Source organism: Sus scrofa, chromosome 5, assembly GCF_054392235.1.
Source record: "Sus scrofa isolate SSC_HxYL_T2T_F1_AM1 chromosome 5, Sscrofa_HxYL_maternal_Yorkshire_Landrace_v2.0, whole genome shotgun sequence".
Lineage (NCBI taxonomy): Eukaryota > Metazoa > Chordata > Mammalia > Artiodactyla > Suidae > Sus > Sus scrofa.
The window spans coordinates 69,472,015-69,490,899 of NC_139387.1; the positions used below are offsets into that span (position 1 = coordinate 69,472,015).

The 18,885-nt window shown below is 37.3% G+C and overlaps 2 protein-coding genes across 11 annotated transcripts in view; both read right to left on the reverse strand.

Moving 5' to 3' along the window:
• The window catches only part of A2ML1 (alpha-2-macroglobulin like 1), an 80,439-nt gene extending 76,094 nt beyond the window's left edge, over window positions 1-4,345 (reverse strand). Inside the window, exons 1-3 of one of the 3 annotated variants that reach the window (XM_084956789.1) lie at window positions 3,581-4,345; window positions 1,321-1,397; window positions 792-930 (exon numbers count right to left, since the gene is read on the reverse strand). The gene's annotated coding sequence lies outside the window, so the exon portion shown is untranslated. Of the gene's footprint in view, window positions 1-791; window positions 931-1,320; window positions 1,822-3,580 lie in introns of those variants that run through there. The other 2 variants (XM_084956788.1, XM_084956790.1) reach the window with 2 other exon arrangements.
• The window catches only part of RIMKLB (ribosomal modification protein rimK like family member B), a 110,653-nt gene continuing 95,334 nt past the window's right edge, over window positions 3,567-18,885 (reverse strand). For 7 of the 8 annotated variants that reach the window (XM_084956816.1, XM_084956820.1, XM_021092381.2 and 4 more), the window contains 4 exons: window positions 13,821-14,051; window positions 11,270-11,356; window positions 8,865-9,068; window positions 5,704-8,041 (listed from right to left, as the gene is read on the reverse strand). In XM_084956816.1, coding sequence (XP_084812942.1) covers window positions 7,578-8,041; window positions 8,865-9,068; window positions 11,270-11,356; window positions 13,821-14,051 — 986 coding nt within the window. In that variant the 3' untranslated portion in view covers window positions 5,704-7,577. Of the gene's footprint in view, window positions 3,794-5,703; window positions 8,042-8,864; window positions 9,069-11,269; window positions 11,357-13,820; window positions 14,052-18,885 lie in introns of those variants that run through there. The other variant, XM_084956821.1, reaches the window with a different exon arrangement.

The window sequence follows — 18,885 nt, forward strand, 5'->3', positions numbered from 1 at the left end:
AAATAATTATTTCTCGTCTAGACATCCTGTTTTCACCATCTATAAAACCTGAAAGCAATCATCTATGTGCTACACAATATATTAATACATATGAGTACTAATATACTAACAAATACTTCTAAAATGTTCATATATTTATATCCTAGAAAACTTGCATTTAACTTTAAAAGACTGAAAATTGATTTTCTCCAATTACAAATAAGTCATAGGGATATAAGGTACAGTATGATGACTATGGTTAAAAATAATGTATTGCATGCATTCCTGTCGTGGCGCAGTGGAAACAAATCTGTCTAGGAACCATGAGGTTGCGGGTTCGATCCCTGGCCTGGGTGAGTGGGTTAAGGATCCGGCATTGCTGTGAGCTGTGATGTAGGTTGCAGACGCGGCTTGGATCTGGCATTGCTATGGCTCTGGTATAGGTGGACGGCAATAGCTCTGATTGGACCTCTAGCCTGGGAACCTCCATATGCTGCAGATGTGGCCCTAAAAAGACAAAAGACAAAAATACTCAATCATTATGTTTTACACCTGAAACTAGTATAATTTCATATCGATTAACATTTCATGTTAATTTTCTCTAATAACCATCTATAAAATACCAATTTTGCCCATTTTCTTCTGATTTCATAATAAACTTTAAAAAAAAATCAGTCATTTTGAAGTTAAAAAGACTAAGATATTATAGTAAGAACCACGTGACTTTCCTTCTTTCTGAACTTCCCTATACACCACAATGACTTAGGGAACAGTGGTAGCAGACTGAAAGCACATATATGAAACTAACTTACCATGCAGAGTCAAGATTTAGGAATCTTAGTCCTGTTTCCATTTTTGCCCCTCCTGCTTGACATGGTCTGTCAAATTTTGTCAGCAGCCATCAATCTGAAGAATTCCTCTTCTGCTGCCACCTACCAGTTTATTTCTCTGCTGCAGCAGAAGGGTATATAGAAAAAGTTCTTGCTTACTATTCAAGTTAAAAGAGAAAAATTCATTTCTTTAACATTTCATATTTTCAGATGTACATGAACTTCCTGTTTCCCTGAAACCTCCCCACCACAAGTTAAAACAAAATTCCCAATCACAGAAAATCAAAACATGTATGATCAATGCTCATGCTGGGAGGAAAGGAGACTGAGACCCTCAGCAGTTGCCATCTCAAGTAGTCATTTCTTTTCTGTTATACTTTCCTTCTTCACCTATCTCTACAAATTCTTACAGGGTAGTCTACAAAGCCAGCAAAGACTACCAAACACTTGTGGAAGACATAGCAATAAAGGAGTTTTTTAAAGATAATTCTAGAAACTAAGGGTGCTTTACCTGCTTGAGTTTCAATGTTCTGGACTGCTTATTGCACAATGGCTCTGAATACAATAAAACACGAACACATACGCCACCTACATTTAAAATAGGGTAGCATTTGTATGCCCATATAAGCAGTGGGTATTATTTTTTACAAAAGAGTAATAAATGCATTAAGTCCTTTTAAAAGGACTGACCACAAATGCACATTTCCTCAAACTAGATACATACATAAAAGAGCGAGGGCAGAAAAAGGGAGACAGAGTGACAAATGCAATAGCCATTGTACAACTGGAAATCAACACCACATAAATGTTTTGTTTGTTAATATCCTGAAATTCATTTCTAGTCCCATTCTTATTATTGGGGTCTAGATTTGTCTTCTGTATTAACTACTAAGCAACAATATCCAAGAATGAGCTAGTATTAATAATGAACTAGAAACAATGGTTTGTTTCTGTTCCACCCTCCCACTACCTTTACCCCCAGATTAAAAAAAAAAAAAAAAAAAAAAAAAAAGCCAATTTAAACACTGACATAAGCAACAAATGCTAGTCAACAGTGGCATGGCAGTGACATTGTTTCTGCTTTCTCATTCCTTCCCCCGATCTTAAACCCCACCCCTTTGACCTCTGTATATGGGATGAGCCTGAGCAGGAGAGGTGGTGATGTCAGGACTGCGCCGTTCCCACGGATGCTCCTAGAGGCCTGCTGTGCTTCTGGGAACTGGGGGCACAGGGATGGCTGTCTGACTGAAACCTAAAACAACAACAATTCACCCACCCCTCATGTTCCCAATACCCACAATGGCAGCCAGATATATATGCTACATATGGCCCAGCTAATTTAGTCTGAATATGGTAAAATTTGGAAGCAAGATCATTCTTAACATGTCGTGGTCTTCACAGGGCAGCAGAGTAGAGACTGACAAACACTCCACATCCCATGCAGCCACACAGTGCACACATTCTAACGCTGGCCCTTCTTACCAGCAAGAGAACAAGGTCCTTGCACACAAGCCTATTTAGTATACATCACAAATTACTGCAGGGGTGTGGCTTGGATTTCCTTCTTAGTATATTTCAAGATATAAATATTTTTATCTTAAGATACTTAAGGGGAATGACTTTCTATACCTCATTTGAGTGAACTGAGGCACAAAACAGGTTAATGATTTATCTTATGCCTTCAGCTACAGAAATAGCATTATAAGCCAGGATTTCTTATTCACAAAATAGTGGGTTACTGGACTTATGGCCTCCTTGGATAGGACAGGAGAGTACATATCCTGAAAAGGTCCTAACTATTGTCACTAAAATTCTACTTGTTAGAAAGCAGATTATCTCCCAAAATGATATTAACTCATATTAGAGATAAAATTTTAGACAGAAAGGGAAAAGGAGGAAAAAGGGTAAGTGGACTGGGGTACACAGGAGGTGATAGTATATTAACTAACAGGAAGGCTATTAAAATGGATTATTTGTATTCTTATTCCTGCCACTAAATTTGTTCTTGGTTAATCGGCTTCATGATCTTGTGCTTCACAAACACTCTTCAATCTGCTCAAGCCTGTTAACTTTTGAATGTTTAAACCATTATCCTACTGCTCAAACTGCTGACATCTACCTCTTTGTTAGAACTAGTGTCTCAGAAATGCTAAAGTGATTAATTCTAAAATCACACTGCTCCTAAAATAACCGAACTGTTTTCTTCTATCTTTGGCTCATCATTCCCTTTCATTCTTATAGTGAAATCACAGAAAGAGAACCACTAAAGTAAACTGAAAGCTATGGTGGATTTTTACCATATATATAACCTAGAACCTAATTTTACCTTTTCAAAAGGCTAGTTTTCCATACCTGTCAACTCCTAATTGATGTCTTTATACTGTGAGCTCACTGTGTATTCGGAACACCAACCCCTGAAAAAGCTTAAGCCAGAATAGCACAATGGAAGAAACAAACAAACCCAAAACAAAAACAAACCCAAAAAAGTCACACTCTGAAATACTATAGACATATATGCAAGGAATGGAGAGGTCTAAATGACTAAAGCAAATCCCAAAAGACAGTCCTGAGTTCATCCCAACCAATTCAAAATTTACCCCCAAAGTTCTTCTATAATCAAAATTATTTGTTACATATATTTATATATTGCTTTTTGAAATTAAAATTATTACAAACCCATGAGTGCCTTCAAAGTACATCAAGAAAATAAATTTTTAAAAGAAAGTAAAGTTAGCCTTGTGATTAAAAAAAAGGAGAAAGAATCAAATTACCTGCCAACAGGCGGGGGCTGTGCCTGAATCCAAACCGCTGCATTTACCATTCATTCTACAGCTGCATTATTGGGGGAAGGGGAGTTTAGAAGGGCACTGACCCCGAAAGTTCTCAATACTTCTCACTCATCATCAGGAAGGGGGAAGAAGGAAAGTTTTTTCTCTGGGTATTTTTTTGTTTGTTTGTTTTTGTTTTTTTGGCTCCTGAAAAGGCTGGCAAAGAACAGTAATAGTGCAAGCAGTTAGAATATTTCTTTAAAAACAAATTAAAAAATGCAAAACATTAAGGAATTTAAAACACCACATTTTCGTTAATATAGAAAGAATTTTCACTAGAGTTAGGCAGCCACCCGAAAAACAGCATGGCAAAAGGCCATTGGTATAAAGGAAATAAAATACCACACAAAAATCCAAAACAAAACTAAAAACATTTCAAATTAAACCTGGAAGACTAGAAGATTCCAACAGCAGATTTCTTTCCACTACTGAAACATTCCAAAATCGAAGCTTCAAAGGCGCCTAAATGTATCTTAAATGAAACTTTGTTTTGTTTTTTAAGAAAAAAAAGAAAGAAAGCAGTGAACCTCATTATAAATCCTGCAATATATTACATTTTAAAACATCCTAGTACAACAAAAACAAATTTTAAAAGAAATTAAACAAACAAACAAACAAATAAAAACAGTAGCAGCAGAGGTTACCTGTCTGAGCACCTACATTTTCTTAGGAGGGGATCGTGTCTCACCAGCCATATAGCCCATAAACCTTCTCAAAAAGAGTGAGCCAGAAGAAAAATGTAACACAAGATTTGATTTCACAGTGTCTCTAAGCTCCCCAGACCCCAAACTAGGGATTCACTGAATGAAGAGAATTTCTTTTTCCATTGTTTTCTTCTTGAGAAAAAGAAGAGATGATCTTGACAGCCAAATTACTTCTTTCAATGCCTTCAGTACCTTCTCCAAAGTCTGACAAAGTGCTTCATGAAAGCCAAGTCTCTTGAATGCTGACCCAGGGCATTTTTGTAATTGACAGCATATACAGAAACATTTCAAAGTTCAGTGGAGTTAAAGTCAGCAAAAATGACCAATCAAAAGAAAATAACTATTAAAAAATTTAAATGCAATAGTTCATATTTGTGTGTTTGTGTATACATAGTCCACTTTTCATCATGGGTGACAGAAAAACAGTATCAGAAAGAATTACTTTTAAATACAATTCAGAATTACAATTGTAACAACAGACAATAGTTTTACAATAATTCAGATTTTGGCATGACAACATTTATACATATTTGATAAACACACATTTTTACCTCTCATAATAGCAATAAAGATTATACAAAAGTTATTAAACAATATGAAAATATATTTAACTTTCATTTAAATACCTGGGCTGTTTAATTTGGGTTCTTCCAGTATGATTCGTTCATATTCTTTACCTTACTTTGAGGGAATTCAAGAGGATAGTCATGTTTTTAAAGGCTTAAGATGACCGTTCCTGCCTTTTTGATTCTAACATGAGCGTATGATCCAGAAATAGGTTGCTAACTCTGTTTTCATATAGTAAGAATGCACAAAAGATGGATAGTGAGTAAAACTAAAGATGAAATAATCTCTGATACTTCTTATAATTATTTGGTTAATTCGATAACATTTTTTAAAAGGCTACCTACATTTTTCCTGGTGCCTTATCCCACTCAACACAAACCTTGCTTGAGATTTTCAAATGGAGGTGTGCCGTGTTTTAAAATTCATTAATCTATATATATGTGATATGTAACTATGCAAAGTACATGTATCATAATCTATGTGACAACCAGATGTTCTCTAAACACATACGAATGATGATTTAATTAACCAGTCCTTTCTTCCTTGTTTATTTCTCTATCCCAAATAGTGTGAATCTTCCAAAGCATGGTCATTCAGCAAGTACCAAGTGAGTCAGAGGTACTTATGATATTCCACAATATGTCCCACAATAACCCTGTACAAGTCAAATTCTTTTAGATCAGATTAGAATATCCTAAAATAAATTAGAAATTCTTACGTATATTTTTCTAAGGTGAAATGAGACACTGCACAGATTAGAGGTACTATTCTATTTGTCAACAATCAACCTTTCACTCAATTTTAATATTATTTAATTCTATGGAAAAAACAAATTTTATTACATTCCTTTTTTAAATGGGGGAAAACTGTACAAGTAAGCATGATCAAACCTCTGTTAGAGCTGGTTAATACTGATTTTTAACTACTGCCTCAAAGTCTCTCTAGTAGTGTCCAAGAAATTATGTTTAAGGTCCATCTGAAGGGAAAAAAAGCACTGAAGAGGCAAGAAAGGACTCGGGTAAAAGCTTCAGAGGATTGGAGGGAGATGGAACTTGCTGTTTAGAAAAATTATGATGAACTCTGGAGCATCTCGATTTCTTAACACACCTTCCAAACCATTCACTGTGATAGCTTTACCTATGTTTAAAGGCTCATATATGCAGTCTTGGGGCTTTAATAAATTGAGAAACAAAGAAATAAAGAGTGGAGAGTACTGAAGGCTTGAGAGTAGGGCTATAAGAGACCCAATACCTTCCCAAACAAAAATGTTCAGTCCACCCCACCCCACCCCAAAACCTATGTGTAACAGGAGAAAAGCATGTAGCCTTGAATAAACCAAACAATGAACAGTCTAGAACCAAAGGAAAAACCAAAAGACATACATATACACAAAAGCCTAAGAAGCATCTACTCTCCTTATGCCTTTAGGTATGTATGGGTACCTTTGGATAGTATATCTACCCAGTGGAGTACAGTAAGAAAAAAACTTTCCCATCATAGATTTTCTTTTCATCTATCCTTTTTGATTGGTTGGTGTAAACAAAAAGCAAAACATATACACATGCATGTGTACACACAGGCGAGTGTACACACACACACACACACATACACACACACACACATGCACGCGCATGTGCGCTCCCTCATTAAATGTGAAAAATGCAAATATATAACGCTGGTATTAGAAATCACTTCAGCTTTATACTTATAGGCCCTTGATTTGGCCCCTTAAAAATATTTTTCCTTGTCCTTATTCTTTAAATGCCCAACCACCAAAAGAGAAAAGGAAAAATAAAAGGCTTTAAATGCACATGTTTCAAGTCAGTGTCTTGTTAACAAAAAAGGTAGCATTTTCTTCACTTTGGCCATTGTTAAAGATGCAGGCATAGATCAGGGAATGTTAAGACTAGCATGTATTAAAAAAAAAAGTAACATAACAGCATATATCTTTCAAAAAAGACTAAAACACAAATACAAGTCAATGCACATATTTTAAACTAGTGCAATTTTATCTACAATGGAGTAAATGTTATTTTGTGTGCCAGACATTGCAATACTGTTCATTTCCCTTTTATCATGCAAACATGCCAATTTTGTCATTAAAAATCCTTTATTGGGTCACATTCACATTGCCCTCCCATCCAAATCAAGGGAAAAAAAAAAAAATCAGTAAGCGTCCCTCAAGATTTCATAAACTATGAAATAAATCTGCGAGTTAATAGAGTATAGACAGAATTTCTAGATTTGTATAAAAAACTGTAATTTAGGTAATGTTTTCCTCACCCATTATAACACAATGTGAAGTTATGCTACCAATTGTACAAAAACAAAGCAAGGGACCATGAAAAAAAGTTCTTCATGGCCTGAGAACCTACACATTGAGTAATTTAAAAGGGTAACTATGAAAGCCTGAAATTTTTTTCTATCTCACCTCTTCTGCCTCTCTCTCTGTAGGATTTGTAAATTAAGGTCAGTATCACCTTAATAGCGGTCTTGTCTATCTCCCCCTTCTTTAACTAGTCCTACTCAATTTTTTCTCATCTTCCTGAGCATCTTCCATGAACAGCATTGCAAGTTGGTTAAAAAAAGAAAAAAGAAAAAAGAATAAAAAAAGGAAGAAAAAGAAAGTTTTACAAGGGTTTTTGTTGGTTAATTATTTACTGGTGGAATCACTCCACCAGGAGTTTGATTTCATTGGCTAGCAGTTGGTTCATGTTGAATAGGCCCCCTGGGAGCTTGGTGAGCAGCTCTCGCTCCGTGGTTTCAGGGTCACTGTCGACAGAGCTGGAACTTGCGCTCATGTTGTCGACAGCAGTGCTGGCTGGGGGACCCAGCTCCGGCTCACTAGTCTCACTGGCCGTGGACACCACGGAGAGCAGGGACATACGCCGGGTGAGCCGGCCAGAGGGCAGAAGGGAGGCGGCATAGTCCGCTATGATACCAGCTACATCTAGATTACAAGCCTTATCAAAGGCGATGAAACCTACATTTGCATTGGCCTCGCAGACACAGAAGGAGCCGTCGTCTTTCATCAACAGGTCAATGCCACATACATCCATTCCCAGGATGTTAGACACCTGGATAGCCAGCTGCTTCCCTTGTTCACTCAATGAGCACATCATCCCCACACCACCTGAGAAACAAGATAAGAACAAAATAATAAATTTTGAGTAAACTAAAGCTGGCTAACCCTTTAATTAGTCACAAAAACAAAGGTGTTATTCTAGTGTAAAATTGGGATTTTGAAGTCGAAGTTTCTTTCATTAGGGAATCCCCTTCCAACCCAGTCTCTCAATAAATTGACAACTTTTCAGTGTGCTATTATTTCTGAAGAACTTTCACCAAAGCCTATCTTACTTGCAATAACATGCAACTTTTGCATAAATACTATAGCTGGCTGAGTGTAGGTAGAGTCTTGAGTTTTTCAGGAAGAAAAGCCTACATGGAAGAAAGAAATTTGAAAATAACATATAGATGGCATTTAAAGCCAAGAGCTAGGTAAGATTATTAAGAAAGTGAAATACAGAAGAAAAAACTCTGAGGCGCTTCACCAATAAGAGCTCTCAGAAGATACACATTTAAGCGAGTCAAAATCAGCAAGATTCTTTGGACCAATGGGTTAGGTAAAATGGTTAGAACACAGCTCCCAATTATACACAAAATAATATCTATTACCAAAGAGGGAATCTGATAGACATTTCATACATATGTGAATTGGGTTACAAATTCAGGCATGGTTGAAAGCAAATTTAGGATTCAAAGAAATCCAACTTCACTACTAGAAAAACAACTCTAATATTTATTATATTCATGGTAAGCCTATTAATCGTTAAATAGGCTATTTACATGTTACATGTTAAAGATATTTTTCAAGATCTGAGTTATACACGAATACTCACTGAACAAGCTTAAATAGCGTTACTTTATATCCCAGAAAGACACCTGCATTGCTTTACCTAGTGAGCAGTTGCTTTGCATCCTCCCATCTGTTGAACAACGTAACATGGTGCCAACCACACGGCCTCCCACGACAATGACACGTACATCCCTTCCATGAGACTCTTTAATGTACTTCTGGAATAGGTACGGAGCTTCATGGCGAATAAGATGGCTTAGGTCAGCCAAATGATGCTTATCACGAGCCAAGAACACAGCTTTGCCTGTGATTGAAAAAGAATTAAAAAATGTATGTAACTCATCAAACCATGAGCAGTTGATACATATTACCTGGATCTTTTTGTGTCCCAATGTGCTCTTTCAGAAGCAATTACTTTTTTTTTGGCTGTACCCACAGCAATTGGAAGTTCCCAGGTCAGACTGAACCTGAGCCACAGCACCAGCTTGGGCAGATCCCATTAACCCGCTGTACCGGAGAACTCCAAAAACCAATTACTTTTTAAACAAAGTGATAGAGTTATGGTAATTAGTAAGACAATGTAAAAACATGTATAAAGACAAAGTTAGTAATTAATCTCCTATTACCCCTTCAAACCCCTGAATCTAGACTTTATTTTGATATGTACTATGAGGTGGTATTCTTCCAGGTTAGCCAATAATACCAGCCTCACTTAACAAAACATTTCTCTGAGTTAATGTTATAAATATGTAATATTTTTTATATTTTATACATTATATATTATAAATATATAACAAATATGTAATGTTATAAAAATATTTTATTTGTTATAATAAAATATACTAAGATACAACACAGTAAAACAGCAATATGTTTCTTGTTTTATTTCTGAATTCCCCAGGCTTGTTTCACTGAGCTATTTTTCAACCTTTGTGCCACTAGAAGGGTTTCCTTTTAAAATGTTCCCATTGCAGCTCAGTGGTACCAAACCTGACTAGTATCCATGAGGACATGGGTTTGGTCCCTGGCCTTGATCAGTGGGTTATGGATCTGGCATTGCCATGAGGTGTTGTGTAAGTTGCAGACAAGGATTAGATCCCACGGTGCTATGGCTGTGGATCTAAAGCCTAAGAACTTCCCTATGCCACGGGTTCAGCCCTAAAAAAAAGCCAAAAAATAAAACAAACAAATAAACAAAACAACATGGTTATAAATCCTTTGACATTGTTCCTATCTAGAGGAGGGGGGAATCAATCGCCCATTCCTTGAATCCAGAAGGGACTGTAATTGCTTCAACACAGAATACAGAAGAGGCAACTGTAACTGACTTCTGAGGCTAGGTCATAAAAGTTCACATAGAGTCTTTGTTCACTGGAGCATTCACTGTAGGAACCCTGAGACCTCTTGGATGTCACAGTGGAGAAGCCAATTAGACACTATGCAATCCAAAGTCCCAGCTGAACCACGATCCAGCTATCACTGTCAAGGCACTAAACCTTGTGTAGCACTTGAATTTATGAATCATGTTATGCCTGAACTGATGAAGATATTTTTATACACTGTCTTCAAACTGTATAAACTAAGATGGGATGATAGAGTTAGTGATCTAAAGTTCTTGTATTGTTGAAGAGGAAGACAAGGATATTAAGATTCAGTCCACATTAAGTATGCATCTTAAGGAGTTCCCATCGTGGCTCAGTGGTTAACGAATCCGACTAGGAACCATGAGGTTGTGGGTTCGATCCCTGGCCTTGCTCAGTGGGCTAAGGATCCTGTGTTGCCATGAGCTGTGGTGTAGACTGTAGACTCGGCTCAGATCCCGTGTTGCTATGGCTCTGGCGTAGGCCGGTGTACAGCTCCGATTCAACCCCAGCCTGGGAACCTCCATATGCCACGGGAGTGGCCCTAGAAAAGGAAAAAAGACAAAAAAAAAGAAAAAAAGCATCTTAAAATTTCTAGCAAAACCACTAAATGAACAGAAAGTGATCAGAGTCAAACTGAACAATTCACAGTACCTTCTATAAGTCTGAAGTACTAGGCACCCAGCAATTTCCCTCTAACAATTCTATTGAAGGTGTAAATTTTTTTTTTCTTTTTGCTATTTTAGCACTGCACCCAGGGCAAATGGAGGATCCCAGACTAGGGGTCGAAATCAGAGCTATAAGCTGCCGGCCTACACCACAGCCACAGCCACAGCAACACAGGATCCGAGCCACATCTGCAACCTACACCACAGCTTACGGCAATCCCAGATCCTTGACCATTGAGTGAGGCCAAGGCTTGAACCTGCATCCTCATGGATCCTAGTTGGGTTCGTTAATCACTAAGCCATGAAGGGAACTCCTGAAAAGGTATAAATCTGAATTAACAAGATTGTTTAGTCAATAATCATGAGCAAATATAAGAAAGATCTAATTAAGCTTCTTAAATATCTATTATAATCACTCTCATTAACTCCCAAGAGAAACTGCAACATTATGAATGGTAACAACAGCTCATACACACCTCTATGACCTCGTGTATTCTTCACAACCATTGGGAACTCCAGTACTTCTGCTTCATCAATCATTTTAGCAAAATTTTCATGACCCCCTGGTTTGAACAAAGAAGAAATTTAGAAACAGTAACAGTGGTGTTTTGTAATAAATTCTACCCTACGTTAGCAAGATAAGGGAGATAACCTGATGGCTAAATTTTGTTTTTCTTGGAGAAAGAAAGTTCAGTTAACTATCAGTTTAAAACAACCACATCTTTTAAAGTGTAAGTATTCTAATATCCAAGAAATTAAGTATCTTTCAGTTAAAACAAAGTATCCTTACAGTGGGGAAAAAAAAAATGTTTAAAGATAAACTGATTTTAGCATCACGAGTCATTTAAAAACCCCTAAATACCTGTCACTGAGATGCTGGTGAAAACATTTTGTTAGAGCAGTTTAACTTATTCCATGGAAATAATTAAGCTTCAATTTAAAAAAATATTGAAAGAAAAAAAAAAACCAAAGTATCCTAATTCTATAACATTTTTCATATTTTTATTACTTATTCCTCAACCATGCGAATAACAGAAGCCCCCAAATCTACTTTAGTATATAGAATTCTAGGCTTGGATTAAGAAATAAGAATGAGTCACTGAGAAGACTCATCCAAAGGTGAAAAGATGCTCCATGCATGCATACACACACATTCACTTGCTCTCATCAAATATACAAATTAATTTTTCTTATCTCCACTATATATCAGTTATTTCTACAGTGAGCCATCAGTCCCCAAGGGTTATGTCTTATTCTTTCTGTCCTTATTGCCTAGGAACAAATGATACAAAAGCAAAGCTCATGCAAAAATGGTAGTTGTAAAAAAACAGCAAGACGACACAGAATAAATATACTAGAAAAGTTCATTAAACACCTGTAATATTTGGAGTTCCCGGTGTGGCTCAGCAGGATCAGCAGCATCCTGAGAGTGCTGGGACAAGGTTCAATCCCAAGCCCAGTGGCTTAAGGATCCAGCGTTCCCACAGCTTCAGGTTAGGTTGCCAACTGCGGCTCAGATCTGATCCTTGGCCTGACAACTCTATATGCCATGCGGTGGCCAAAAAAGGGGAGGAAAAGCAATATTATAAATTTGTAGCTTAGAGAAATTAAGATGATCCAGCCTCCAAATTCTAAATCGTCACCATTAGAACCTAGATAATGTTCATTAATTTGGTTAATATATTTTTCCTTTCCATTCTCTTAAAAATAGAACTATAAAAATTATAGATGAAATAAGCTATAATACATCAAAAGCATCAGGAAGAGAGAACTCTCAAACTACTCATATTTCTCTTCTTGTGCAACTGTTAAAAACTGCAATTGTATCCATATATGTCATACAAACGTGGGGAATTCCCTTCTTTAAAATATTAAAAGAAAAGGACAGCAATTTCTTTTTAAATCCTCATTAACTCTCCAAGCATTCCATTGGACGTTTATCTGAAAAAATTGTTATGAAAAACTACAATGATTTATATTGTAAGTCTGACCCTTTCCAAAATAGAATAACTTGAATATCAGGAAATATATTAACAGAGCATTGTTTACAGCAGTGCTAAAGCAGTGTGGTCCAGGAACCCCTCCTGTTCATTTTTTTTTTTTTTTTTTTTTTGTTATTGATGTGTCCAGATAAATACATTATTAAGAGTAAGCATAAAAAAGCAATTTGGCATTGCTCTGGTATTTTTATAGTACTTTATGTGCATTGATCAACAGCAAGTATGTTCTTTAAAAATTAAAAAACGATCCTTTATGACAGATGATTTTAGAAGCACTGGTCTAAAGCATACTAGTGTAGTGGCATTTTCTTCAAAAATAAAAAAACATTTGAAGCATTATCATGAAAATGGTAATGAAGATAATCAGAAATTGTAGAGATATCAGATTCTATTACCTCAGGAGTTGCCAAACTAAGGACAGATTTGACACATACTCTTTTTTGTAATAGTTTTAGTGGGAAACAGCCATATTCATTATTTAAGATTTGTCTACAGCAGCTTTTCAATACAACGCTTTACTGGGGGTCACAAGAGAGAACTTATGGCCTCGAAAGCCCCAAATATTTAATACCTGACTCTTTACAGAAAAAGTTTGCTAAGTCCATTATACCCATACCACATGCAGAATAATTCTCTGGCCCGGTTTGTTAAAACTGAAAGACACTCCTGGTTCTTTCATGATTATAAACTTCTTTACATCACACAATTCTATTAGTTTAGAATGTCTTTCAAAACTACTGGTGCTCTAAAATTTAGGCCATGAATTCTTTTTTCTCTTTTTACGGCCTCACTTTCGGCATATGGAAGTTCCCAGGCTACAGGGTTTCAAATCAGAGCTGCAGCTGCTGGCCTACACCACAGCCACAGCAACACAGACCTACACTGCAGCTTGTGGCAACACCAGATCATTAACTCACTGAGTGAGGCCCGGAATCAAACCCACGCCCTCATGGACACTAGTTGGGTTCCTAACCCACTGAGCCATAATGGGAACTCTAAGGTTATAAATTCTTACCAGTTAACTCACCATAAGAGAAAGTATCTGGCAGAGGAACACCATGACCTGCCAACTCTTGAAATGTCCAGAACTTATTAACACAGTTCAGGATGGCTTGAGGTCGGTTCATCAACCTGCATCCCATTTTCTCTAGATGGCGCAAAACAGTGATGTCACTATCACTTTGCACCCATGGGGTTGGTACTCTAACTACCACCACCTGGGGGTAGGCAGTAATTAATTCCCCATTGATCCGAAGACCTGAAATACACAGAAGTGAAACCAAAACCATTAAAGGTGAATATACAATAAAATAGAGGAATAGCTATATACCAAAGCTTGGGTCTCAAAACTAAATGTACAATTTTGTTAACATTTCACTGGGACAGAGAAACATTCTTACTTAAATTATTTTTTTTTGAAAGAAAAATAAAACTTAATGAGAAGAATTTCTGTACTTGATAAATATGGTACATGACAACACAACAAAATATTTCATATTAATTAAAAATATCATAAATCACCATATTCAAAGATGGGAACTGCTAAGCAAAAGATAAAAATAGATTTTTGTAAAGAACATGCAGGCACTATCTATCCCAGCGATCCAATTTATCATCACTGATGATGGCACAAACTATCATTTCAGGCCTCCCAGTTAGGTGTACCATGAAGTATGTATCATTACCTAAGAGGTAATTGTGTGTACAAAATGCGTAGCCTGTACCTGATCAAGCCAACTCAGAGGAAGCTTTAGGAGACAGATATCACACAAAAAAAACCACCAGACAAAGCCAAGATATAAGACACTAAATTGCTCTAACACTTCAAAAAAAGTCTCACTGAAAAAAATAAAGGTGGAAAGAATGTTCTAGAATTAGACTTGGTATTACACAGCCCAACTGGAAAGGCTATTTTGGTTTTAGGGTTGTTTTTCGTTTTGTTTTGTTGTCTTTTTTGTCTTTTTAGGGCTGCACCTGCAGTATATGGAAGTTTCCAAACTAAAGGTCAAATCGGAGCTGTAGCTGCCAGCCTATGCCACAGCCACAGCAACACAGGATCCAAGCCGCCTGCATCTGTGACCTACACCACTGCTGACAGCAACGCCCTATCCTTAATCCACTGAGTGAAGTCAGGAATCTCATGGATACTACTTCGGTTACCGCTGAGCCACGATGGGAATTCTTGAAAAGCATATTTTGGAACTGACTGTGACAATTTGATTCTACAGTACATATTAGATGACATTAAAGAGTTGAGTTTTCTTAGGTGTGCTGTGTTTAATGATATATAACAATATCCTATTTTTTGGCCACAGGTACAGAAATATTTGGTGCCCGACTAGTATCCATGAGGATGCACATTTGCTCCCTGGCCTTGCTCAGTGGGTTAAGGATCTGGCATTGCCGTGAGCTGTGGTGTAAGTCGCAGATGTGGCTCAGATCTGGTGTTGCTGTGGCTGTGGTGCAGGCCGGTAGCTGTAGCTCTGATTCATCCCCTAGCCTGGGAACTTCCATATGCTACGAGTGAGGCCCTAAGAAGCAAAAAAGAGGGAGTTCCCGTCGTGGCGCAGTGGTTAACGAATCTGACTAGGTGGCAGGTTCGATCCATGGCCTTGCTCAGCTCACTGCGTTGCCGTGAGCTGTGGTGTAGGTCACAGACTCAGCCTGGATCCTGCGTTGGTGTGGCTCTGGTGTAGGCCGGCAGCTACAGCTCCGATTAGACCCCTAGCCTAGGAACCTCCATATTCCATGAGAGCGGCCCAAGAAATGGCAAAAAGACAAAAAAAAAAAAAAAAAAAGGATTTATCTATCTACTTCTCTTCTTTCTCAATGGTTTGTCATTCTTTCTCTCACCAAAAATCCACTCACTGTTCTGCCAATGCCCCATTTCCTTTGTCATTTATGTTTCAAGTGTTACTACTGCAGTCAAATTATCTGTATTAGTTCCAGTTTATCTATTTTAGGACATTAATAGAAGATTTGAGCAAGAGGGCTTAGGTCACACAGAACTGATGTTCAACATAAACATGAACTGATGTTTAGCACAAACAATCTGCTTCACATCAGAAATGTCCTTTTTGTAAAAATCACTGGCTTGTTTCTCAACCAAGCCCCAAAATAATAAGTAATTATCTAAATTTTGATGGTAATAGGACTATTGGTAATGGGTACCAAGAGTTATACAAAACACTACAAAGTCTTTATTAAGGCTGGCTTAGAACTCATACATCTAGTAATTATCAAATATCAAAAAACAAGTATAGTATAAGAATCCATTCTTTTTGAGAAGATACATGTGTTTTCTATCTGCCTGGCTGCTTCCTACAAGATATATTTTATGTTTTCTATGATGCCTCTTTAACATCCTTAGTAATCCTTTGCCTGTCCAATTGGTTTCCAAGCCTTACCTAATAATCCCAGATACCAGCAAGTTTTTTTCTTCAGTGGTATCCTCTTTTGGGAAAGATGAGGAACCAATATTCCTTTCCCAGGCCCCTCATCAGTGGTACAGAAAGAAACAAAAGAGATTCTACTATAATAGTGCACCTCATTATCACTGAGCACTGCCGCCCTGCAGCTGACAGTCATGTGTTTCAAAAAAGAGAGTGGGGCAAAGAAAGGAGAAAGAGATGAGGAAAGCAAACAAGCAATCAGATTATGTATCTTTTATTGAAGGAAATGACTGGCCAACTTCTGCTTTGAGTACCTTAAAAAATAAAACTCTACCCCAAAAATTGGCAAAAGGAGGTCAGAATATCAAATGTAGAGAAATGCGATGTCACTAAGCTAAAATAATTCTTAAATTTTATAAATGCTGACATTCAAGCTTGGCATGTCTAAGCACATTCTCTTCACCTTTTTTGTAGACAGAAAAAAATGGCTTAGGAGAAAATACTTCATAAAAGTCATAAACAGATTATTATACCTTTAAAGGACTCATTCATTTATCCATTCATTCTTTTACTCATTCAAAATGAGGAGTGCAAGGAAATTCCCATTGTGGCTCAGCAATAATGAGCCCGACTGGTATCCATGAGGATGCAGGTTTGAGCCCTGGCCTTGTTCAGTGGGTTAAGGATCTGGCATTGCCATGAGCTATGGTGTAGGTCACAGATGTGGCTCAGATCTGGTGTTGCTGTGGCTGATGCATGGGCCTGCAGATGTAGTTATGACTAGACCCCTAGTCAGGGAATTTCCACATGCCATGGGTGCGGCCCTAAAAAGCAAAAGCAAAACCCCCAAAAAAGAGGAGCACATACTCTTTTTGCCATACTCAAGTAGGGCAAAAAGCTAGCCCTACTTGAAAGGTTTAAGGAGGATGATGAGGAAAAACACATGTCTTGTTTTTTTTGGGGGGGGGGGGTTGGTCTTTTCTAGGGCCGCACCACCGGCATATGGAGATTCCCAGGCGAGGGGTCAAATCAGAGCTGTAGCCGCTGGCCTATGCCAGCGGCTACAGCAGTGTGGGATCCGAGCCGCGCCTGCGACCTACACCACAGCTCACGGCAATGCTAGATCCTTAACCCACTGAGCGAGGCCAGGGATTGAACTCACAACCTCATGGTTCCTAGCTGGATTCTTTAACCACTGAGCCACGACGGGGACTCTGAAAAATGCATGTCAAGTATTTAATTGATGCCGCGGGAGCGGCCCAAGAAATAGCAAAAAGACAAAAAAAAAAAAAAAAAAGTATTTAATTGACACAAAGTAAATGCTTAGTAATTGTTAGTGGCTCATAGTTTACAATGTTGGGTTTGGATAGGCTGATGACACATGTACTAACTGCTACTAGCAATACATTTTGAGAACTTCAGTCTTTTTTTTGTCGCATATGGAATTTCCCAGGCTACGGGTCACAGTCACAGCAATGTCAGATCCAAACCTACACTATAGCTCACAGCAACACCAGATTCTTAACCCACTGATCGAGGCCAGGGAATAAACCCAAGTTCTCATGGATATTACTACTATTAGTTTGAGAGTCTGCTCTCTACCCTCAAACTTTGATGCCTAAGGTCTCCATATCAGAAGCAAAAAGATGTAATTCTATTTTGCTAATTTAGCATGAAAACTTGTTTTTTTTTTTTTTTTTTTTTTATTTTCCCACTGTACAGCAAGGGGGTCAGGTCATCCTTAGATGTATACATTGCAGTTACAGTTTTTTCCCCCACCCTTTCTTCTGTTGCGACATGAGGAAAACTTGTTTTTTTAAGTGTTTTTCTTACTATTCTCCAAATATGAAACACTGTATCTAAACTAATTATTACATTTTATTCCCCCCAAGATGGTACTCTACATGAAAATGGTTATTAAAAAAAAAAAAGAAAGGAAAAAAAACCTGTACAGAAAAAAAATGGGTAAATGTGTGTGTAATTTAAGCCACTATTAATGAAGTTAGTCATAAAAATGTACTGCAGTATTCCAGCAACAGACTAGTGTAGACTGAGGGGGATGAAGCAAAATATCTTTGTGATAGCCTTTAAATGTCAAGTCCCTCTGTCCACTTTTGAAAATGAGTAACTCCAGGTTAATATTTATTCTATCCAACTTTTGGCAACCAAGAGAAGCTGATATTTTCTCAATACAGCTGTAAGTAAATATAAGGATAAATTTACATTTTTATACACCTATATATAAAACATAAGCTTATGATTTTTATAACTATATTTACATAATTTTAAATAAATATTGATATTAATTCAGATCAATGGAATAATAAAGAGGAAAACTCTCTAAATACTGAATTCTGGAAACTATAGGGAAAGTAAATTATGGTTTTTCCATGAAATGTTTTATTTAGACCTCAAATAGCAAGGTGACAATGATGAGGGGATAAGAAGACAAAAACAGATTCAAATCTTGCTACCACCCTCTCTACTGTGTAACTTCAGGCTAGTTACTGTGCCTCAGGTTCCTCATCTGTAAAATGAGAATAGTTGAAGTAATTCCTTAATAAAGTTGTGGTGAAGATTAGCACAGTGAACATTAGTGAAAAAGTGCCTGGCACATAAGCACTCTCTGCCATCCATTTTCCCCTTTTGCAAAAGGAAAACTGAGAGCTAGAGTAAGCAGAAAGTTCCCTGAGAGCAGGA